The sequence below is a fragment of the Hipposideros armiger genome, unplaced genomic scaffold (assembly GCF_001890085.2).
Source record: "Hipposideros armiger isolate ML-2016 unplaced genomic scaffold, ASM189008v1 scaffold_148, whole genome shotgun sequence".
NCBI classification, from domain to species: domain Eukaryota; kingdom Metazoa; phylum Chordata; class Mammalia; order Chiroptera; family Hipposideridae; genus Hipposideros; species Hipposideros armiger.
Window position 1 is genome coordinate 1545195 of NW_017731498.1, and position 24828 is coordinate 1570022.

The following is a 24828-nucleotide window of genomic DNA, read 5'->3' on the forward strand; positions in this document are numbered from 1 at the left end:
TAAGGAAATGGTGTATTGAAACAGTATGTTTTGGCTGCTGTCTAAGCCCCTAGAACTGTCAGGACATTTTGTCAGAGTCCACTTTCCTCATTTACTTTGGTTTTTAGTCCCTTTTTCCAAATTTTCCTTAACAGTATGTATTATTTATCCTAACTCAGAATGGGGTTAGGATGAGAAGTGGGGCTACCAGGAGAGGAGAAACAGCACTCTTGCCCTGATCTTTTGGTTTTGTCTATATGACTTACTAGCCAATGTCCCTTGATCTTGAACTCGTTTTTGAGGTTTTCCAAGCATGAACTTTTAATTCACCTTCTGTGAGACAGAAGTGGCATGCATTTTTTTTTTTTAATTTTTCAGGGTAGTAGAGATTGCAGCCTGCCACTCTGCCCACACTTCTGCCGCCAAGACCCAGGGGGGCCACGTGTACATGTGGGGCCAGTGCCGGGGCCAGTCGGTGGTCCTGCCTCACCTCACCCACTTCTCCTGCACGGACGACGTGTTTGCCTGCTTTGCCACTCCCGCCGTCTCGTGGCGCCTCCTGTCTGTAGGTGAGAAACCTCTGGGCTACTCCCACCCAGGAAGAATGGTCCACTCAGCTGAGCCGTTTTCCTGCATATATGCTAGTTGTGGGCTCTTTCAGGTTCCAAAATATTTCATTCTCCATTAACTTTAGTATCTTTCCCCAATTAGATTTGCAAAATAAAATTTATTAATACATATGAAACATTACATGGATTTATTCTTTTCTCCATTTAAAAGCTTTCATTTTAATTGAGGTGAAATTCGCATACATGAAATTGACCATTTTAAAGTGTACAATTCAAAGGCGAGTACTAGACTAGTCAGGGGGATCACTTCTTAAAGTATATAAATGTCTAATCACTATGCTGTACACCTGAAATTAATATAATATTGAATGTCAGTTATAAGTGAAAGATAAAAAACTGGAGGAAAAGGTGGGGAATAAATAAGAGGTCCAAATTTCCAAGTATAAAATAAATAAGTCATGGGGATGTAATGTATAGCATTGGGAATATAGTCAATAATATTGTGATAATGTGGTACGGTGTCAGATGGTTGCTGGGCTTATGGTGATCACTTCTTTATGTATATAAATGTTGAATAACTATGGTTACATCTGAAACGAATATACTATTGTGTGTTAGCTATATTTTAATAAAAATCTTTGTTTAAAAAGTGTAGAACTTGTAGTTTTTAAGGTGATATGTTAACTCCACTTTCTTTCTTTTTCTTTCAACCAATCTCAAATACTTTTATTTTAGAAGGGCATCCAAGCAGAGGCATTCAGGGTGATCTTTGATTTTATAATCTGCTCTTTTCTGAACATTGTCTTCTTCAAGAGTTCATTACTGATCGAAAGTATTAAGATGTCATAAAGCTGAGTAGCCATTAACCGAGATTTTAATGTCTTTCTCTTTTAATTCTTGTTTATTTCTGCCTTTTGTCAATGTATTTCTGCTAAGTTATTCTTTTGTTTATATGAAAACGGAGTAAATGGGTCATGATGCTCCGTGTTTGAACACTAATGTATCTCTTGACAACCAAGGGGTTTGGCTTGCTCAGCAGTTGATATTGAAGGCTAGTCTTGTAGTACATGTGATGCTGAGGTGTGTCAGGCAGCTGGAGCTGTCCCATCATCAGGCAACCAGTCTTTATGGTCTTGCAGGCAAGGGTATGTTTAGAAAGAGTTAAGCTTCTGCTCAACTTAAAGTGAAACAAATTGAAAATTTCCAGGTTCTTTAACTATATATAATACAGTAATGTTTTTACAGTGAATATAGTGATTGGAAAAAATTTAGTTCACAGAATGGGACTATTTGGCCATAATCACACACATGTATCATTCACAGCCAAAGCACTCTGTCCATATCTTCAGATTCCCACATACTACTTAACCTTGACCTGTTTATACAAAGCTCCCCCAGGTTCTTGCATCTTAAAATCCTAACCCTAGGGCCGGCCAAGTGGCTCAGTTGGTTAAGAGCTCGCTCAAGAGTGCGAGCTCTAAGCAGCAGGGTTGCTGGTTCGATTCCCGACCTGAGCTGAGTTGCCGCTGAGCTGCCAACAGGTGGCAGGATGGCTCAGCTAAAAAAAAAAAGAAAAAAGAAAAAAAAAATCCTAACCCTATAAAGGCATCTTTTTCAGAACAAATGCCCTGACATTTTTTAATGTTAAGTTGCAAAAAATATGATCATTGAATATATCTGCTAGATGACTCCTTTCCCTTCCACCCACTGAAAGCCAGAAGTGTTTTTTTCTCTCAGTTTATGTTCTCAGCTGAATGTTAGGAAGAAAGTCAGATGGTGAATTCACACCTCAGAAGAATGTTTCTTCTCTGATAGGAGGAAAGGATTATTTCAACCCTTACGACTAGATAGAAGTCAAGGCAATGATAACCTGTTTTTTTGGATGGGTAGGGTGGCAATCTAGACTGCTAGACTCTTTTCCCATCATAGTTCTTTCCTTTATTCACCAGCTATCCAGGTTATAGGGTCAGAGAAAGCCTAATTTTGAGAGATCGTCGACCTTTCTTCCATAGCCAAGAGAGCTCTGCATTGTGGGTGTTGGGGGGCAATAGGTTAAGGTAACAGCACTCAGGCACATGATGTTTCCTTGGGAGATTCTGATAATAAAGCTCATGGATAAGTTCATTTATTAGGTTTCAGCCTGGGTTTTAGCAGTTGTCCCTCCTCTAAGAATTATCCTGGTAACATGAGGCTACTGAGAGACACAGCTCAGTTCTTTAAGTCACTGTTCTCATCTTTGGGCAGTCATAACCTGTCTCTGTCCATAGTACCTTCATTCAATGCTGATGAGGGTCTCTGGAATTCTTTTATTTCCCCATTAGCCTCTACTTGTTTTCCTTTGTCCATATATATAAAGCACAAGAAAATATTGCATGAATTTGTACAAGTGCCTTTACTTTTCTTCGTAATAACACAATTCTTCTTACATATCCCTGTAATCCTAACAGCAATTCTCCTTATCAGGCAGTGTGATCACATTTTTATAAAATTATTCTCTTTGAGCATGCATTGTTACTAAGTAAATTTGCTCTGTTTTTAGATAGTGTGTAAGGATTATTGCTTGTACAATAAATCTTAGTGTTAAGAGGGATGTTTAGATTTCTGATACCAAGGGAAAAGGATTTCTTTGCATAAGAACAGGACTGCTTAGCATTACCTCTTAAGTGGTAAAATTGTTTCTTGGTACTCCTTGAGCAGAATATGCTAACCCCTTGAAACTACCCCAAAGCAGAACAAAAGTATTCTTAGTGTTTCAGTCAAGGAAAATCGATAAATTCTTAGCTCTACAAGAGAACTACTTAAGTTTTGAAAAGTAGCTGTATAATCATGTACTACCTATAATTTTTCCTTTTTTAAAAAATACACATTGCTAATGTCTCACTTAGTCTGTAAGACTGGTATTTGGCTTTTCCAAATATGTGGTTCATAGACTCATGATACTTATTTTAACTGTGAAATTTATTTGTCAAGTAAGATATGAACTCCTTTGAAAAAAATCTAATGGAATTATCCATTATGCTAATGATTATCTTTTCAAATCTTGAGTATGTTTCCTGAGCTTTCTGTATTAATAATGTGTTCATTGCCTTTAGAGCATGAAGACTTTTTAACAGTTGCAGAGTCACTGAAGAAAGAATTCGACAGTCCAGAAACTGCTGACCTAAAGTTTCGAATTGATGGGAAATATATCCATGTCCATAAAGCTGTTTTGAAAATCAGGTATTTTTGCATGAGCTTTGGGATATCAAGAACCTTACTTTCTTTTTGCAATATCTGTTTCTTTGTTATTCCATAAAATGGAGCTGAAAAGAAATAGCCTTGGCAGTGGAGAGAGGTGGCATAATGTCATATCTTTGCAGATAGTATCAATCCATTCATTATTAAAAAGTTTTGCGTGCACGTGCACACGTGCCTTTTGGAAAAAGCATGATGTAGTAGTATAAGTATTTGTCTATATTGTTTGTAAATAAAGGATCTGGCAAATATTTATTTCCATCAAAAAACATAGTAAAAAATACAAAAGATTGTCAGGGAAAAGTGTATATATACCCCCATTGATTCTTAAAGATTCATTTTCCTCAAGCAGAAAGCTCTCATAGAAAGACATGCTGGACTTCTGGCCCGAGGGACATCTAATTCCCAATTAAAAAAATGTTCTTTCGCTATATGTCAGGAGTTCTTTGTGTAAATGTGAGGGAACTTTGTATTTATTAGTAACTCTTTGTACTGTTGCTCACTGAGGCTGCTATTACAGAGAAAGAGGCACATAAAATCAGACCGTTGAGAATTAAACTGGCCATATACAAGCCTTTCTGGAAATTCAGTTAAAAATCTATTTACAAAATAACATGTTTAAGGGAGCCGAAAAGCCATATGTCATTCATTACTTAAGGGAATAAGTATCTGCACCAAAGTATTAATTGAAAGATGAACTGGAAACGTTTCTATCTGTGATCCTGTGGACAACCAGTCTGTTCCTTCCATGTATAGTTTTCTGACCCATTTTACATATTATTCCTTGCTTAGACGCCCATTTCTTTTTACTTCTCAGATGAAGTAATTTCTTAGGTAAGTGGAGCCATTCTTTCAGTATTCTGAATGGGTTTTGAAAATATTTTGTGTTTATATTCTATCTCATTTTAAAAGGATTTGAAAAGATGATTTTTTTAAAAACTATAAAGTATGTTATACTTCAAGAAAATCTAATATTCAGAAATCAGTTCCTCATACAGGTGGATTTATACATGTTAATACAATACAAAAAGACCTGCTTAGGTTTTCTTGATACATGAGGATGTGACTATCCTAGTGAATGTGTTTTATAGATAAATTGGTAACAGGCTTGGGAGGAGAGGAAAGGGAGCAGAAAAAAAAATAGGAGAGATGGCCATGTTGAAGATGAGTCAGAAAAGAAGGAAAATTGTCATGTAATGTAATGGAACAATAAATGATCAGCTTAATCACAATCCAGTTAACATTTAAACAGGTTTCAAAATGCTGATTACATGAAACAAAAAACAAATGCATCATTTAAATGATGTTAATTTATAGTGGTAAGTTTGAACTCTCATTTTTGAATTTTCTTTAATTTCATTGTTTAAAATGCATTTCTGTACAACATCTTTTGAAAAAACAAGTGCTCAAAAAATCTGAATCTGAATGGGGACTGTCAGCTGGAACAGGATGCAGACATGCTAAGTACTCCATGGCTCTACATACAATTCTTAATATTTCATAGGAGGTACTCATCAAAAATGAAAGTGACTGTACACAAAAGGCAAATATCAAAATCCTTGAATGTGCAATGTTTTTAGGGTGCCAGCTAAAGATTCACGATCCTTATGTGTGCGGGTCCAAATATATAGTAGTTAAGGATACCTGTAATATTTGTTTGTCTGATTCCATCAGCTGAATTAGGTAACTTTTGCTGTACTGTTTTAGGTGTGAGCACTTTCGATCCATGTTCCAGTCTTATTGGAATGAGGACATGAAAGAAGTGATAGAAATAGACCAGTTTTCTTATCCAGTGTATCGTGCCTTCCTCCAGTACCTCTACACAGACACAGTTGACCTGCCACCTGAAGATGCTATAGGTACCTCAGTCACATTGGGACTAGCCAAGTCACTGGTCAGAAGTATATCTCCTCATCTTTTTGCAATATTGAATTATAAAGTTTCAGGTTTATTTCAGGCTTTTATATGGTTTTTAAAAAGTATTTGAAGCAAATATGTTAAAAAATATTGTATAGTTATGGTTAATAATTATGCACACAGTTTATTTATGACTGTGGACTTATTTTAACTTATTTAATACTGAAGTATGATTTGTTAATGGATTTAGCCTATCATTTTGGAAAGAAAATGAGGGGAGCAGTTCCATTTTTTCCATTCTTTTGTACCATACAAGAAACAGTACCAAGTGAGTATCGGAGAGATATGTTTGGGAGGTGGGAGTGGTAGGGAGTAACAAAGAGAACTTATTTAATAAAACTCAGAGTATTATTCACTAGGAAACTTCTGCTGATTTACCTACATAATTCTATGCACCAAAATGAAAAAAATATAGAGAAATTAGGGAAATTATCATAAACTTTATTAAACCTTCCACACTTTTTACTTTTAGGTCTTTTGGATTTGGCGACATCTTACTGTGAAAACAGACTGAAAAAACTCTGTCAGCACATTATCAAGCGAGGAATCACTGTAGAGAATGCCTTTTCATTATTCTCTGCTGCAGTCAGATATGATGCGGAGGTAACATAAAACCACAAACGAAAGTGTGCTCCTTTCCTTCCTTTTCTTGCATGAGACAAAGACCATCATGAGTAACATCTCCTTCTATTTAGGGAATGAGTGAACAGACTGATTCCTAAAATATGAAATCTGGCCCTGCTTCTTTATTCTCTGTTCATAGTTTCAAAAATGGTTTTTCCTCTGCTTTCATTATAAACTACAATAAGAGACTAATTGAGGTCCAAGCAGCTGTACTGCAGGTTGGAATATGAAGTGCACATCTAATTGGACTAACAAACAGCGTATTTTAGTTCAAGTATTTCTCAAGGTCAGCATATATGTTTTTTTTAAGACCCACTTTGCTGTCTCCTCAATTCTACCTTTTCATAAGCCAAGGGTGCCCATATGATTCATATCTGTGTATGCCCCGAAATTCTATCATTGTCTAATTGTAACACAGTTATTCATGTGCGAAGAACTTCCTTTGGACTCCTTTTTGTTTGTTTGTTTGTTTGTTTGTTTGTTTTTGCACTGGATTGAATTCTTAATCTGGGATTCATGATTCTTGAGAGAGTTTGTGAATGAAAGGGCTTTTGGGAGTCTGAAATTTTGTGTTTATGTGCATTCTCTTAAAGTTAAGAACCAAAGTGTCATCAGATTGTAAGCTCCTCATGAGCAGAAACTGTATCTTATTCATCTGTGTACCCTATAGTGCCTGGCATATAGGCTCTGGGTTTTAAATATTTGTTGAACCACCTAAAGGGAGCTTTAAAGATAATTAGTGAGCTAAAGGCTAGCATAGTTGGTTTTACAAACTCATAGGGAATAAAAGAGAGAGAGCAATAGCTTTGTCTTGGGTCGTCGGAAAAGTTGTGATGTATTTTTCTATGTTTTTCATTGCAAAAATGCGTCATGACTTTTCCGACAACCCAGTAGTTCAAGATGTCTAGCTAAATGGCACAGTTAATCTATTCTTACAAGTATTTTTTATTCTTTTATTTTTTGATTACAGTTGCCATAGAATATTATATTAGGTTCAGGTGTACAGCATAATGATTAGACAGTTATATAACTTACAGTTGATCACCCCAATACATCTAGTACCCATCTGACACCATACATAGTTATTACAGTATTATTGACTATATTCCCTGTGGTATATTTTACATCCCCATGACTATTTTGTAACTACCAGTTTGTATTTCTTAATCCCATCCCCCCCTTCACCCATCCTCTCAACCTACATCCCTTCTGGCAACCATCAAAATATTCTTGGTATCTATGAGTTTGTTCCTGTTTTGTTTGTTCCATTATTTTGATTTTTAGATTCTACGTATAAGTGAAATCATGGTATTTGCCTTTCTCTGTCTGTTTTATTTCATTATCATAATACCCTCTAGGTCCAACCATGTTGCAAATGTCAAGATTTCATTCTTTTTTTATGGCTGAATAATATTCCATTGCGTATATGTACCACCTACTCTTTGTCTACTCATCCATTGATGAACACCCAGGCTGCCTCCACATCTTGGCCATTGTAAACAACGCTGCAATGAACATATGAATGTACACATCCCCTCAAAGTAGCGTTTTGGGTTTCTTTGCATAAATACCCAGAAGTGGGGTTACTGGATCCTTCTTTGTCTCTTGTTATAGCCTTTGCTTTAAAATCTGTTTTGACTGGTATAAGTGCTGCTACCCCAGCTTTTTTTTTTTTTTTTTCCATTTTCATGAAATATCTGTTTCCATTGCTTTACTTTCAGTCTCTGTGTCTTTCGAACTGAAGTGAGTCTCTTGTAGGCAGCATATGTAAGGGTCTTGTTTTCTTATTCATTCAGCTACCCTATTTTTTTACTTAATTTTTATGTTGAAAGTAATTGTTGATAGATATGTAGTTATTGCCCTTTTATTATTTATATTTTTAATATTTTTCTTCTTCTTAAAGAAGTCCCTTTAAGGTTTCTTGTAATACTGGTTTGGTGGTGATGAACCTCTTTAGCTTTTTCTTGTCTGGGAAGCACTGTATCTGTCCTTCAATTCTTTTTTTTTTTTTTAAGGGCGCAGCTCACAGTGGCCCATATGGGGATTGAACTGGCAACCTTGGTGTTAGCACCATGCTTGAACCACCTTAGCTAACCGGCCACCCCACTGTCCTTCAATTCTAAGTGATAGCTTTTCTGGGTAGTGTGATCGTAGTTGTAGGTCCTTGCTTTTCATCACTTTGAATATTTAGTGCCAGTCCCTTCTGGCCTGCACAGTTTCTGTTGAGAAATCAGTTGACAGTCTTATGGGAGCTCCCTTGTAGGTAACTAACTGATTGTTTCTTACTGCTTTTATGATTCTCTCTTTGTCTTTAACCTTTGGCGGTTTAATTATGATGTGCCTTGGTGTGGACCTGTTTGGGTTCATTTTATTTAGGACTCTGTGCTTCCTGGGCTTGTATGTCTATTTCCTTCACCAGGTTAGGGAGGTTTCCCATCATTATTTCTTCAAATAGGTTTTCAATTCCTTGCTCTGTCTCTTCTCCTTCTGGTACCCCTATGTTGCAAGTTGGTATGCTTGATGTTGTCACAGAGGCCCCTAAATCATCCTCAGTTTTTTAATTTTTTTTTTCTGTTCTGATTGGGTGTTTTCTGCTTTCTTATTTTCCAAATTGTTGATTTGATCCTCTGCTACATCTAGTCTGCTGTTGATTCCCTCTAATGTGTTCTTCATTTCAGTTATTGTTTTCTTCATTTTTGACTGGCTCTTTTTTATGTTTTCTATCTCCATTTATATGTTTTCTATCTTTTCGTTGAAGTTCTCACTGAGATAATTGAGCATACTTATAACCAGTGTATTGAACTCTGCATCTGGTAGATCGCTTGTCTCTATTTGTTTAGTTCTTTTTCTGAAGCTTTGTTCTTTTATTTGGGACAGTTTCTTTGTCTCTCCATTTTGGCTGCCTCCCTGTTTTTGTTTCTATGTATTAGGTAGAGCTATTATATGTCCCGGTCTTAGTAAAGTGGCCTTACGTAGTAGGTGTTCTGTGGAATCCAGTGGCACAGTTTCCCTGGTCACCTAGCAGGGTGCTCCAGGTGTGTCCTTTGTGTGGGTTGTGTTTGCCCTCCTGTTGTAGTTGAGTCTTGATTGCTGTTGCCACGTCAGTGGGAGGGGTTGACCCTCAGGGTGATTGATTGTGAGTACTGGCCATAACTACAGTGGAGGAGCTATTGTGCAGGGGCTTACCCTATGGAACAGGATTCACTTTAGCAGGGCTCTGGTGCCTGCCCAGTTTGCCCTTTGGGTGTATCATTTGTAGAGGTTGTTGGTTGGTGCTCTGAGCCTGGCCACCAGGTGTGTTGGTTCTGGGACCTCTTGGGAGGGGCTCTGGTGCAGGCCAAAGTCATCCGCTGCCTGTATCCTGCCTGGGACTACTTGGTAGGAGCTACAAAGTGATCTGCAGATGTTTGCCACTTGTACTGAGCTTGGTGGTGCCTGGGAGAGGCAAAACTCTGAACCAAAGCTAGCCACCACTAGTGCCAGGCTTGTGGCTGCTTAGTAAGGGGTACGAGGCATGCTGAGGCTAGATGATGCTTGTTTAGGGTTTGTGAACCCTTGAGAGACTTAGGAAAGTCTGTAGCATTAGCTAAGATAGGCTGTTTGTATGGAAAAGCTTCTGGAAGTGGCCTGAGTGGGCCTGTAAGGTGGGTGGGGTGAGGTCTCAGGGAATCACCAAGGCAGACTTGTCGAGAGCCAGCTCGACAGCTGGGGCACCTGGATGATCAGGCCAGGAACCCACCGAATGGTCCCTGAGCAGGATTGATCAGCATGAGGAAATGAAAAACAAAAATAGGAAATGGCATAGACACCAAAGTTGGGATTAGGAGGTTCACTAACTGCTGATGGCAGAGAGTGACAGCATTTGTTAAAAGGCATATTGCTTATATAGAAGGCAAGTTCCTCTTTTACCAGGAGTAATTTCTTATCTAAGCATAGGGGATTTGGTAGGGGGTTTTTGGGGAATGTGGAACCAATGTTCCTGACGCAGGGGTTTGGAGGTGAGATAATCTCTTGGCAACAAGTTACATGATTACATAGCATAGACTAATGATATATTTTAAGTATGGTGAAACTGAGGCAAACAGCAACTGTCAGCAACTCCATGGTGGAAAGTTCCAAAGTTCATAAGTCCATGGTGGAAGGTTTTAAAGTTCATAAGTCCATAGACAGTGACATCTGAGGGTCTGGTGGTTGTGGTTTAGGAACTTGTTTTTCCATGGCACAGGAGATGAGCTAGGCGTTGTTGGGTTACTGTGTTAGCAGCTCCCCTTTTGCTGTTTAGCTAACGTGTAATTTTGCAGTCTTTTTCTCAGCACACAGAACATGGGGGTCTGTAGCCACCTGCCATTCTCTACCTGCAGTCAGTCTAGAGTTGCACCATTCTAAGATGGCTCCCAACACAGACGCATGGTGTTAGCTAGGTTGATGGAGACTCAGATATGGTAGCTGCCTGCATTTGCATGCTGGGATGGGGGAAGGGCTCAAGAGAGGAACAGTGCCTTCTGCCAGCACTTCTCTGTGGGAGAAAGCTGCCGCTCCAGCCCTCACCCTGCAGCCAGACAATTCAATTCCTCCCCATATGTCCCTGTTGCCTTTTGAGCTGCTTCCCCGGTGCTGGAGCTCAGAGTAAGAGAGTCTGTTTGCAAGTAAGTCTGTGTGTGGGCCCTTTAAGACAAACACCTGGGACTGCATCTGCCCTCTGTCTCACTCAACCACAATCTCCGCTGTTTATCAGAGTCAGAAGTCATGGGGACTTTTCTCCCTGGCACTAGAACCCTGGGCTGGGGAGCCTGATTTAGGGTTGGGGTCCCTTGCTCCACCGGGGGATACCTCCACAGCTGAGATATCCTTTCTGATTTTTAATGGTCACACGCGGATGTGGAACCAGCCCTTTCCATGTCTCTGCCCCTCCTACCAGTCTTGAGGTTGCTGCTTCTATATGTCTGCCGTTGTAGGGCTTCGGTTCAGTTAGACTTCAGGTGATTCTCAGTGATGGTCATTCTGTAGTTTAGTTGTACTTTTGATGTGGTCATGAGAGGAGGCAAGCACAGCGTTTACCTACTCCACCATCTTGACAGGAACTTGTAAGTATTTTGTCATCATATGATAAGGCAAAATACCTGGTATCAGGAAATTTACCCAGTGCCTGCAAAGATCTGCAGGTGTGGCCTTGGCGATGTGGTGGAGGACAGACTTCACCTTTGTTACACTTAGGGATTGAAGTGGACCATTATGTCTTGTATTTTCAAAATGTATTCTATTTTTATTTGAGATTATAGTATGATTATAAATATTTGATAAAGTCAAATATAGCTGACTTTTCTGCAGCCATTTCAACAGATGGAATAATGATCAAAGGATATTATTTCCAATAGAAAATGGAAGTATAATGTTTTTTCCTACCCTTTCTTTGACACCATGACATTCTTTATTAGAAATGCTATTTCTTTAGATTTAATTTCCACCAAATGATATAATTTTAAATTGGCAGTGCCTTTTCTCTCCATTTGGTGATTGATTTTAGAATCTCTTCTGTGTCTTTCCCTACTCCTTCTCACTGCTAGTGAGTTCCATATTCTTGGGATGGGATCTTGCTAACTAAAATCACTTGGGCAGAGGCAAACATCTCAGTTCTAGTTGCTTGAAATTTCTTCCAGCTGAAATCTACCCCAGAAAATTTACAGAAAAAATTTTATGCCAGTTGATCAATTCCTTTTACTAGTTTTCATATGAAGTATAAACAGATTAAAAACTGTCCCTTATTTGACACCACAAATGCATGTGATTCCCCAGAACCTGTCACAGTGTGTGCATATAGTTGGTATTAAAAAATATATGTCAAGTTAAATGAATGACTGTATTTGAAACACCTAACCATGAAAGTGTGCTTATTAAAAAAGTAAAGAACAAAAACAAAAAAACACCTACAAATACTACCCATTTAATATAGAAAAAAATAGAAAACAAAAATAAAAAGAATCACTTCTCTCTAGGCTGTATTTTTTTGGTTCTGATAGGAATTATATAATTGACTAATGTACTTTTACATTTTATTTCCTTAATGCTATTGAATGTAGTAAGTCTTTAAAATATAAAAATAAAATCCACTTACTATATCTATTAGTTGATGGGAAGCTACAACTAAGCTAGATTGGAAATTAACTGCAAAAACTGTTATTTTCAGGAGCTCAACTTGGGGATACTAGATGACTTTTGCTTCAGTCTATGAGTTGAAATGCTAGGAAGATGGAAACTACCTGCTTCTCACGTTTCTTCCCTTTTTTGTAAAAGTTATTGTGGTTCCTCCATACCCCCTTTTGACAAGATAATTTTCAAGCAAATGTACACACATAAAAGCAACAAAAATATACTGACTCGGTAGTTATGAAGATTTTTTTGAAAGTAAGCTGACTGTTGTGGAGCCCTTGCATTATGACTGCACTGTCAACTTTCTACAAGTTTTAATAAAGTAAAGAAGGACTTGGAGAAGGAGAACTTAAATATTACTCTAGCACAAATCCGAATAAATATTGACATCAAGGGAGAAAATGTGAGTAAAACATTGTCTCAAGATAGTTCTGTGTCACATTATAAAAAAATTGAAATGGTTCTATTTATACTGTTTCTTTGCAGGAAATTTTTGTTTTCTGTGTATATTTGAACATTAGGAGAAATAGTTGAGACATATTATTTGTTTAAGCAGATTAGAAAACTTCCCAGAAAATCCTACTTGCTGAGCAATGTATGTCTTAGAATTTTGCTTTTGGTAGGAAGCAGTAAATAACCCAGAAATCTAATTTCAAAATTGGTTTGGTATGTGAGTATTGGAAAACTTTGTGCTAAAACCAGAGGATCAGCATTTTTTTTTCTTCTTTCTGAGGGCCAAATTAAAACTTCTGTGATCAATAAACTGTAAAATATTTTTGGGGTAATGAGAGAATGCACCTTTATTTTCTTCCCATGTGGTAAGACATTTAAATATATTCTAAAAGACAAAAACAATCCACTTTCATGTGGAATATTTTGTACTCGATTTACTGTAAAATTAATTCTAGACTTATGGTTTTGGGGTTTTGTTTTGCAATTACTTCAACAACAAATTTGGACAGAGTTAGGTGTGGTTCACCATCTCTTGCCATCTGGATTGTGTCTCAGGGGTGGCTTGTGACACAAAGGCAGCCTGTCTTACCATGGCCAAGTGGCCTTCCACAAGACAGCTTTAACTATGTTAGCTTTGGGATTTCAGGACTGGATAACTCCATTAAAACACATTCACATTTTTAAAATGTTGATATTAAGACCATCAATTCTGTGTTTTGTTTATTACTAAAGAAAATCTGTGGAAAGGAAAAATAACTTATTTTCAGAGTATGTATAGTGATTGAAATAATTAATTTAAATGTTTAAAAATTTGAAAAAAAATTATAAATTATTTCAGAATAGCAATTTTTAATTTGGTCTTTTTGCTAATTACAGAAAATCTGATATTTTATACTATTTTCTTCAGAACACCTTTATAATAATTTTACCAGAAAATATCATAAACATGGACTTGAGTTTCTAAAATACCAGGAATAATGTATTACATCCCTTGATTTTACACCCTCTCCCGCTTCCCTATTCCATGGGCCTTGAGAGGACTCTTTCCTTCTGTTATGAATTTTATTCATCTATTGGTGAAGTGATCTCATCCTTGGAAATGTTTTATTTAAATCTCAACAATCCTGTTATAGTTGACATATCAGTTAGGTAAGAGCTGCATTTTTTTTCTAGGTAATTGAAGATCTGATCATTTGCAGAATGAGGTGAACAGATCCTGTAGATTTTTATAGGATTTGAGTTATCAGAAGTGTTTTTCTAACTCACACATCGAAGGCAACCTGGTTCAGGTCATTGGTTGCTCAGTGAATCTGCCAGGCTGTGGTACTCTCAGATTGATTGATGCAGATGAACTTGCAAATTCCACTTTCTGTCTCCAAGTGCATTCAGTGCATCTTTTTCCAAAGCTATGCCTTAACCAAAGTTCAATTAATTACTTAAACAATGGAGATTTAGATTATTTTCAGTATTCTCTAGTTAGACTTTTAATGCCTGAAATTGTTAAAAATTTGTTGAATACTGAGAAATCTCACGAATTCAAACTAATTGGAGGGGAATGGAAGGCAAATTGATAGAACTATTTTCATAGATATATAAACCGATTTGTAATTAGAATCACTGTTTGTATACTTATACTACATTAAAAAGTTCTTAAAGTTTATAGTCAAGGTAATCTGTATAATCAGTAAACTGAATAAACTCATTTTTATATATATGACAAAAATTTTGAATTCCAAATTAGTAGACACAGAAGTTGATAAGGTTTACAACGCCAGAATTTCACGCACTCTTCTTTCCCTTTGAATTTGAAATGATTTATTAAAACTTATTATCTTTAGATTCTTATCTGATACATTACATGGTTTGAAGAATTTCTATGCTCATGACTGGCTTCTTATTCCTAAGTTACGTGTAGATAAACTAGCTTCTATTTTTGATAAATAAAATTAAAATACAACTTTTATCTCCCTGTGGAATATAATTTAGTACCTAGAGCTATTTACTAACCATTGGGTTATAATAGCAAGAGTAGTGCCTTTTCTTTAATAATAAGGTGAGTGGCAATGTTTTATACAGTAGAACATTTTAGTTTATTATAATACACAGAGCAATCAGCTGCACACTCAGCCTACTGGGAATCTCTATTAAAAATATGGAACCAGAGATTGTGATAACATTTTAAATGCATTTTTAATTATCTAGAAAACAACTGGCGGCAGCTTGCTGATACACATTAGGTGAGGGTTATCTCCTACTGGCTGTGTGACTGGAGGGGAGCATCTTTTCAGCTAGGGACTGATGGACCCTTAGGATAAAGGAAGTCTTTATTTTCAGAGGTCTGCACCGAGAGAGCAGAAAAAAGGGGTATGTCCATATGTTTGTGTGGGTCCTTCTCCCCTCTGCCTAAAATCCTTATTTCTTGGTGCTGGAAACGTAATACCAAAACTGTAGAGTGTAAATATTATTGACTTCCTGGTTTGATAGAATACTAAGTACCTTCACTATGTCCAGCCAAGTTATAAAAATGAAGCTATTTGTGATAAGAGCTTTTAGTGGGATTTGCTTTTTTCTACGTCGTCTTTGTATTCCAGGTACCTAATTGATTTTAATAAATGTATATTCCAACGTTTGAAGGAACAAACAGCATTATAGTAGAGTTTTGCTGGGGACGACGATATATTTGCTAGGCAGAGATAGAATTTTAAATTGTGTTGGTTTACCACTTATATGTGTTACTTTCCTTGTGAGTGTTGATAGTTTGTGACTTCCAATTGTCTGACTGAAAAATCCAATCTCTGAATATTCTTCTCTGAATTGACTGAGAAAGTAGTGTAGTGGAAGTTGTATATTATTCTTTGTGGCTTTAAAAATTAAGGCATTTTTATTTAGATCATGAAAGTGAATTTAAGGTCCTTAGAATTTTTTTAATGAGTCACTTTAGATTGACTGCACCTTTTCATCACTTTTCTATTGCTTAGTCTTATCTTTCCTAAACTAAACCCACATCTTAATTCTTTTCTCTGACTTCTTGAATGTGATGAAACATATGTTGTAGACTAAATAAAGTTCCCTTCAGCTTTTTAAAAGTCTTTGAGTATGACTAGACTATGTAATAATCATGAGGAAACTTCCCCTCATAGGCTGTGTGTGCCCGTGGGTACGTTTTGAAGAGTCAGACGAGGTAGGGGAACCGTGCTCTTACTGTGTTGTGAGTAAAGAGTGTTTCTGACACCTACCTGAGGGCGCTCATTTGCCTCATTTGAAGTTTCTGGCCTCAGCTATTGGGGAGGGGGAGAGATTTGGGGTGAGGGGTTTGGAGAGAAGTAATTCAATCAAAGTTAATAAAAAAAGGCCTCTTCTTGTTTTTATTTTTGTTGTGTGTGTCCAGGATTTAGAAGAATTCTGCTTTAAGTTTTGCATCAATCATTTGACAGAAGTTACACAGACTGCAGCATTTTGGCAAATGGATGGCCCTCTGCTAAAGGAATTCATTGCTAAAGCCAGTAAATGTGGAGCCTTTAAGAACTGAAGCCAAGGCTGCTGCGTTTTGTGTGACTGCTCTGGGGCAGTGGTGATGGTGTGTCCTTTGTGCTCTACAGGTGACGTAATTCTGCAGGTAAAAAACCCATCAGGTTGTGTTTTTCACATGTGAGACACAGTTCTCTGCATAGGAATATATGAATGATGTATGGCTTTTCCTGAACCTATTTTAAACAATGTATTTTAAAAGTGACTATAGGTTTGTCTGGAACATTGTAAAAGGGGTAACGTTCAGCTGGGGTTTTTTTCTTCATTTTTGATTGGAGGAATTTCTGAACTTGGAAAGGGGAAGTTTGTGGCAACTCTCCTGGCTCACATATCAACAACCTTTTTGACACTAGGAGTTGAGATAGTTTGTGAATTGTGAGGTAGACATAGCTGCCCCACCGTGAATTAAAGATGTGACTTGCTGACTTGGGGGCTTGTTGAAGTACTACAGTGGTTGCTAGTTCAACTGCCTTACTGTGAAGGAATGGTTGAGATTGTTTGAGGCTTTTGTTGTGTGTTTGCACTATGTATGGACTTTTTAAAAACTTCATAGTGTATGAAAATAATATTCAGTTTAATATGAGTTAATCTATTAAAATGATAATTATGTAGCGATAAATTTCTAGGTTAGCCAAAATTTCTCTTTAAGACTTAAACACACAAAGAGTACTAATTTAGAACTGCCTAGGAAGAGTTGATAATGAAGGAAACTTTGTTTGGACAAAGGTTTTTGTCCAAATCAGAATCTCCACTATTATCTCATGGTGTTTTATTAAGATAAAATTTTAGGACTGAAGTTTAAATGCCCCCCACCCCTTTACCGTTAATGCTAATCATAAGAGGAAAATAATGACATATCCGATATACTCTTGCCTTCCTGAATTCTGGCTGCTAAACCATCAGATCGGCTACATCTGACTCAAAGAAGTAGTTCTTAAAACCAACACCCTTACAGGACTTCATTTTATCTCTTTTACCTAGGCCAAATCCATCACCAATTTGCTTATTTGTAACTTAACCAGCTTTCATTTTTGATTTCCTCTCCTTTTAACTGTGGTAGGTCTAATATTTACCACAATTGAACTTTGAAAAAGGATCAAAATTATGGTTTTCTTGGTTGTTTTGGGGGTCTGGTTATGAAGTGTGATTTGGAAGGTAAGAATGAGTTTTATCATGTGTTTCCATTAAGCTTAATTTAAGAACAAAGTTTTGTTCTGCTCTCCGGCCCACGGACTCATTTCCATTTGTGGGAGTTCTCTTAGTGAACTCTGTTTCCTGCTTGGAAGGTCCATCCATCTGAACTTGGAGCCTAAATACATTTTCAGAGCCAAATTCACAAGAGGGTGAAAACATGTGGCAGCTACTATTGTTAGCAATGTTTTTAAGTGTGTGTGGTGGCGGGAGAGTGAAGACCCATAGATAGTCCATTCATTGATAGAATATATACAAACCTAAATAGAGGTCTCAGCCCCCTTTTCTTCACCATATTGCAAATGATTGAAGCCCAGTGCATTATTAGGTTAAGAATTAGTTCTGCAACATGATAGAATTTTTCTTACTAAGTTGATAAGTGCACATTCATTTGATTGTTAGTTATGATGGGTAGTGTTTGTAACAATCACTGTTCTGTAGGCTTACGATCTGGACAAAACAAGAACTTCAGTATGTTTACTATTGCTCTTACTTGAAAAAAAAACTTAAAAAATAAAGCACAAATTAAAATAGTAGGTCCTAATATAGGTGAACCACCACTTCTCATATTACTGAGTAATTTGTATGAGTATGTATGTAGTGAAGAGAACAGGAATAAGTCCTTCAAAAAGTACTTGAGTATCCTTTTTTTTTAAATACACTTATTTTTCTACTTGGTTTTGTTGTTAATCATAGAGGAGATGAAAACTATTCTTTGAATTGCTTTTTTCATCTGATGTAATAATGAAAGCCAAAGTATTCATATTTCTTAAAATAGCCCTAAATGTACTCTTGAACTTCTTACTGGAACTTGTTTGATACGCTAGTATATAGGTTGTATTTATGTAATGTTTAGAATGATGTTAATAAATAATGTTAAAACAGGCACATCGTTGTTTTTTCCCCCCTCAAAAATCAGTAATATGCAGCTATGAAAAGGAAGGAAATTGTGACAGATGCTACAACTTGGTTGAACCTTGAAGACATTATGCTAGGTGACATAAGCCCGTTCCACATGGACAAAGACTGTGTGATTCCACTTCTATGAGTTGTCTAGAGTAGTCAGATTTGGGGGGACAGAAAGTACAGTGGTGGTTGCCAGGGGCTGCAAGATGAGAAGAGTTCTGTGGATGGACGGGGGTTATGGTAGCAAAACAATGTGAATGTGCTTAATGCTGCAAAACTGTGCACTTAAACATGGTTAACATAGTAAATTTTGTTATGTGTATTTTGTAATAATTTTTTAAAAATCAGTACTGAATCTTAGCAGGTATCAGGCTAAAAACAGGTACCACCATGCACATATATGTCAACTGTTACACACACACACACAGAGCATAGAAATCCTTTAATTTTATTCCTACTGAAAGATAGTACAATTGAACTGCCACAGCAGAAAAATGTTATCGGGATCCTTTGGGACTACCCATAAATGAAGGGAAAGACATAGTCCCTGTCCTCAGAGAATGTATAAATTATTGGAAGCAGAGAGAAGTTCAGGAATTAACAGCACAATAACATATTTGTAAACAGCATTTCATGACAGTGAGAGGAAACCCAAGAGTTAACATGAGACGCGTATCTGAAGATGTTTGTGCAGTTGGGGGAGAACAGTGTCTTTTAGCTCATTTCCAGAACAACAGCTGAGTGGCACAAGCAGTGATGCACAGGTGGGAGCTAATGAGCCTTGCAGAGCGTCCAGAAGCTAGTTTGTTTGATTCGAATGAAGCCCCAGGGCCTGTTAGGGGTGTGTGTGTGAGAACATTTATTGTCCTCGGAGCCATGTGTCATGCCCTGTGCTGCACACGCACTTTTTTTAGTGCCCATGTTTTGTACCATAAGGTGGGCAGAATTAGACTTGGGTAGATTACATAATTTGATTAAAGTTTTCAGTAGCATGTGATTAAGTATATTTGCCTACTTCATGACTGCCAAACACAAGGGGCATTGTGCCAAGATTACCTCCTGTGTGACAGGTTAAATTTGAAAGTAAAGTGGGGGACAAAGGTTTCCTTTTAAATAAAGATCATGTTGTTAAAACTGTTACTCAAATAAGCTTTGCTATAGGATGTCGTAGCAGGAAAGGAAGTTATCTAGACCGGGGAAATCTTTATTCAGCGGGTCATCCTCCAGGTGATTCTTATGTGCACATAAAATTGAAAACCACTGATTTAATATTTTGTCCCTCAGGTAAGAATGACTTGGGCTAGGGTTGCTGTTACAACAGGAATGGACACGTTCTTTTTCATCTACATCATATTCTTCCTTCATCAGATAGTGTTTGAGTACTTCTACATGCCAGACCCCATGCTGGGGACTCAGATCAAACTCATTATGAAATGGAGCATTAGTTAATTAGGGTACTATAGTAAAAAATTAGAAACGTGTATGAGGTTTTCAGGGGTCAGACATAGTGGTGGGGCATAAAAATCTGAATTGCTTGAGAAAAATCTTATCTTTTATTTTTTCATTCTTACATATTCCCACTGATGGTCTTATTCTGAGAGTCCAGTTTTAAATTTTAATGTTTATTTTGAAGATGATGTATGCCCATGTGGTGGCTGTGGCCGAAATTTAAAAACTAGACTTTGTGACGAGAAGACAGGTAAATTTAGTACAAGTAAAACAGAATATTCAAATTTATTATATATAAGAGGCATGATGGGCTGAAACTAGTCTCAAAAGATAAAGATCGTTTGTGCATTTATTCAACAAACATTTATTGAATATGCTGGGAATGTGATAGTGAGCACACACAGAATAGTGAGTTCCTGCCCTCAGAGAGCTTATTCTCTAATGATGTGATGTGAGATACGGTGGGTTACACTGGGAAGTGATATGAATGAAGGAGGAAGTAGGCGAACCCGTATCATATCATCAGATCTGCATCATATCATTAAATCTGCAGAAGCAGTCAGAGAAAGGCAAAGGAGCAGTTAAGACTTCACAACAGGATATGCAAAGGCCCTGGGGCTAGGAGCACCTGGTGTATTACTGGAAGTCACCCAAGTGGGGCAGGCGTGAGAGGCAGTGCATCAGCAGGAAGGAGTGGGCCAGGGGTGGGAGGCCGTATACCAGCAGGAAGCCAGGGAAGAGTTTTAGTACTGAGGGTGGGAGAGATGGGAGGTATGATCCAATTTACTCAAGCAGAACCTGAGAAACATTTTATCAGAGAGGAGAGGTAAGGAGAAGTGAGATAATAAGAGGGAGGCAGCAAACACCCAGTCAGGTATGAACAGGGGAGAGCTGGTAAGGACTGAGGTTTGCCCTCCCGAGAGCCATGAGAGGCTTTGTCCTAAAGATTTGGGGCTTGCACAGGCCGGGGCTCCAGTTTTCAGCCTGCTTGCGACTATGCCGGAGTCCTGGCTTATGAAATGGTAATTCTTAAGAAGATAGAGAAGATACTGAAGTAGAACTTGAACTAAGGTCTCTATTTTCTTGAACAGAGCACAAGGTTTGTTTTAAATCCTGAAGTAGCTCAGTCTCTTCCTTCAGCTGCATCTGTTTTTCTTCAAATTGATGAATTTTATTCTCTAACGCTATGATAGGGAGAAATAAAGTTATTTCAGTTATTCAGTAGTTTTATAAATAATGTACTATTTCTAGCCTCTTTCACTTGCTTGTGCCTGGTATCCAGAGCTGTGCCCCGAATAAGGAGCATCTAGGGCAGCGGTTCTCAACCTGTGGGTCATGACCCCTTTGGGGGTCGAACGACCCTTTCACAGGGGTCGCCTAAGACCATCGGAAAACAAAAAGATATTTACATTACGATTCATAACAGTAGCAAAATTACAGTTATAGAGTAGCAACGAAAATAATTTTATGGTTGGGGGTCACCACAACATGAACTGTATTAAGGGGTCGCGGCATTAGGAAGGTTGAGAACTGCTGCTCTAGGGTCTTTGTGAGCAGGCACTGGTTTTTTATGCCTCTGCTTCCTCTTCTAATTCAGGATAGAATTTCTGGTATTTATCGCACATAAAGCTGATCAGTAAATCTTTTAAGATTTTTGTACATATTTATAGCAGAAAAAGTTCCTTTTGTGTATCTCTGAAAACTCAAAAGCAGCAACTCTATAACTATCCATTTGTTGACAAATGATGGGGGAGGGCATGTGGTTAGGATAGCAAGGATGAGGGCAAATCTTTTATAAAAATGCATCCACTTTTTAATGTTACATAGAAGCTTTTGATTTTATTTAGAAATACGAAGGCTTATTGTGGAAACTTAAGAAACTACTTTAGTTAGGCTTTATAAATAACTACTACTCAGTGGCAATGCCATTTTTTAAAAAACCTCAAAATTGAAGACTATGAAAACATACATCATCTTTCTTTAGAATACCTATGTATACCTATAGTTAACTTTCTGGAACATTAGAAAGGCTAAATTAAGCAAGAGAGCCTTTATCAGTTGGGGTGTCAAAAGTTAAGCCTTTTAAACTGGTTACTCATGAGATTCCAAATTGTGTCTCCTCCTGGTGCCCCAACCCCAATACTGCTCTGTAACCTATACACTGCCACACAACTCCCCATGCGGTGACATGTGACATTTTCCAAACATATCATTTTTATATGAAAGAAAAACACAGATGAAAGTCCTCTACAAAATAAAAAGCTTTTAGAAAAAAGATTTTAAAGGCTGCTTTTTAAAAAAAAACATGGATATTCCCTTTAGTGGCATGCAGACACTCTCAAGAGACTGTAAAAGACACACTGTTTTTGGTAGATTTAACAAAATATTTTTTCTGTTGATTATAAATATGATACAAAATTCAAATTAGAAATGTGTAATTTGAAAACAAAAATGAGAAAAGCTTGTGTATATTGAGACAGGGTTATGGACTAGTATTTTCTCCACTGGGACAACCTGTTGTCCAGACACCATCTGCTGGACAGACAGACACATCCCTGGAAAAGGACAGAGCCATCTGCTGGATAGACAGACACATCCCTGGAAAAGGACAGAGTGTAGGGCACATAGCCTGCCCAGTGGTGCCAGGCAGCCCTGATCGACAAGTCAGATCAGACTCACAAGTGGAAATTCAGCCTGTTTTGAAGGCGTCTTAAAGAATGGTGAAAGGACCGACTCAATAAATACTGGATTGTAGGAAAAGTCATGACGTATTTTTTTCTATGTTTTTCGTTGCAAAAATGCGTCATGACTTTTCCGCCAACCCAGTAGTTGATATTTTATAGAAAGCCTAAGTCTCTGCCTTCCCCCCTCCCCCGCAAGGTTTCTTCTTTTTCAAAAATTTCTTGGCTATTGTCACTCATTTTTTTTCTGGTGAACTTTAGAGCCAATCAGTTACAATCGTCCCCCATCCCTTGGATCTGAAGATGAATGTTGGAAGAACTGAAATTGGTAGACAGCACAGCAAGTGAGAGGGAGACACGGCAGCACAACTGGTCAGAGCCTGGCTTCCTGACAGCAGAGGCCCAAGGAAGCCTCAGCCGTTCCTGCCGATTTCCAAACATGGGGCCCAGATACTCCCATTTTGCGATCCATTTTTGGTTGTTTCTACACAAAGTATTATATGTATGTTAGAAACTGTGGAAAATACAATGCAGTACTAAGGACAGAAGAAATCACTAATCCAGCCATCTAGAGAGAAGTACTGTTTCCATTTGGGTGCGGTATTTTTGTGTGCATATGTGTCGCTGTGTATTTTATACATTTTGTCTTCTGTGTGTGAGGGGTCATATTATTTTGTAGTGAGCTTTTTCATTTAATAAAACAATGAACATTCTCCTGAAATATGATTTTTATCAACTGAATAGTATTATGTTATTTCAGTATCTATGATAAATATAAACTTGGCTGCTTGGTTATAACTCATATACCTGCATGAAAATGTGCAACTGTGTCTTCAAACAATCTACAGTCAAAAAGTGAAGTCCCAATTTCTTCATATTCTGGAGGGAGAAAAACATTTTCAGTTTTAATTTAAATAATTTATATAAGCAGAAACACTTCACAAAATAACCCAAAAGGAGGAAAAGTAGACAGAGTAATCATCTTCTGTAGAATTTGAGTGTTAGACTGCAGCATCAGCGTAACCTGGGAACTTGTAAGCAATGTAAATTCTCAAGTTTGAGAATTACTTGGTCTAGACAAAAGAATAAAAAGAATGCAATGAAAGAGCTTTTGGAAATGTTGGCTCTTATAATTTCATTTTTTGGTCTTGACCTATAGAAAATCCCTTTCAAATAAGCATATATTTTATATTGTTCCCTAAAGTATAGACTGTCAAGCTTTTCTTTGTAAAATAGCTCTGTTTTATAATCAAGGTTTTAAGCTCACAGGATAGGTTATAATAAGGTGAAGCAGTTATATACCTGCACACATGAATGGGACTTCAGCTTCCCAAAGAGCTCCTAATGAAAGGTCACATTTGACTAAGCAAACATCAATCAGAACATTAAAATTACTTTAAACATGAACAATACAAAAAAGACACTTGGCTTATTAAAGAACAGAATTTGAGTCAAATCCAAACTGTAACATAATGCCATTCTTGGATCTTAGCAACAAGTAAGCTGGGCTGTGGGGCCAGGGTGGGGGTGGGGAGTGGGGAGAGGGATGAAGGCGACCGAATCTCTTGCTGGTCACCCTCAGTTACGCACCTCTGGAAAATATACGAAAACCTTCCTACGAAATTAATTTGTGAATTACCCACATCCTGTTATTTTATAAAAGACGAGAGCTCTGGAACAATGGATTTTATTATAGAATGAGATAAAGAAGGAAAAGAAAGATCACAGAAAGAAAATGCATACATTTTTTTGGTTTTGTTTTACATGTAGGTCTGTGAGAAGTCTCTGTATGTAGAAATTTTGCTGTTTTAGTACCTGATTCTGAAGTCGTTTCATCCATGAGTCTTTCCTGAACCAAATGGAGTTTGTCTAATAGTTCTTCAAATAAATCATTAAGAAGTCCCACTTCTTTACATTTCTTAAGAAAAGCAGCTTTCATAACTGTGTCAAAAATAAGAAACACATTTTAGAAGGAAATGATCTTAGGGCAGCTACCATAAAGCACTTTATGGTCGCTTCTTCAGACCTTGCCTGGTGATGGATGAGCATAATTAGTTAAGATAATACATTACAGCACCTTTAGTTTTTCTATTTATTGTAATTTCATCATACCTCATTTTTTCTAGCTGAAACAATGAGTGAAATGTTAC

The 24828-nt window shown here is 37.4% G+C and overlaps 2 protein-coding genes across 10 annotated transcripts in view; one reads left to right on the plus strand and one right to left on the minus strand.

The window, feature by feature from the left end:
* Positions 1–24828, plus strand: part of RCBTB1 (RCC1 and BTB domain containing protein 1) — a 67330-nt gene that overhangs the window by 33280 nt on the left and 9222 nt on the right. For 3 of the 6 annotated variants that reach the window (XM_019650844.1, XM_019650843.1, XM_019650845.1), the window contains 5 exons: positions 358–548; positions 3641–3767; positions 5490–5641; positions 6172–6302; positions 16312–18527. In XM_019650844.1, coding sequence (XP_019506389.1) covers positions 358–548; positions 3641–3767; positions 5490–5641; positions 6172–6302; positions 16312–16452 — 742 coding nt within the window. In that variant the 3' untranslated portion in view covers positions 16453–18527. Of the gene's footprint in view, positions 1–357; positions 549–3640; positions 3768–5489; positions 5642–6171; positions 6303–12507; positions 12874–16311; positions 18528–22939; positions 23400–24828 lie in introns of those variants that run through there. The other 3 variants (XR_002124908.1, XR_002124910.1, XR_002124909.1) reach the window with 3 other exon arrangements.
* The window catches only part of PHF11 (PHD finger protein 11), a 31674-nt gene continuing 25289 nt past the window's right edge, over positions 18444–24828 (minus strand). For all 4 annotated transcript variants that reach the window (XM_019650847.1, XM_019650846.1, XM_019650848.1 and 1 more), the window contains 3 exons: positions 24494–24619; positions 23486–23557; positions 18444–21181 (listed from right to left, as the gene is read on the minus strand). In XM_019650847.1, the coding sequence (XP_019506392.1) occupies positions 21027–21181; positions 23486–23557; positions 24494–24619 (353 nt within the window). In that variant the 3' untranslated portion in view covers positions 18444–21026. The remainder of the gene's footprint in view (positions 21182–23485; positions 23558–24493; positions 24620–24828) is intronic.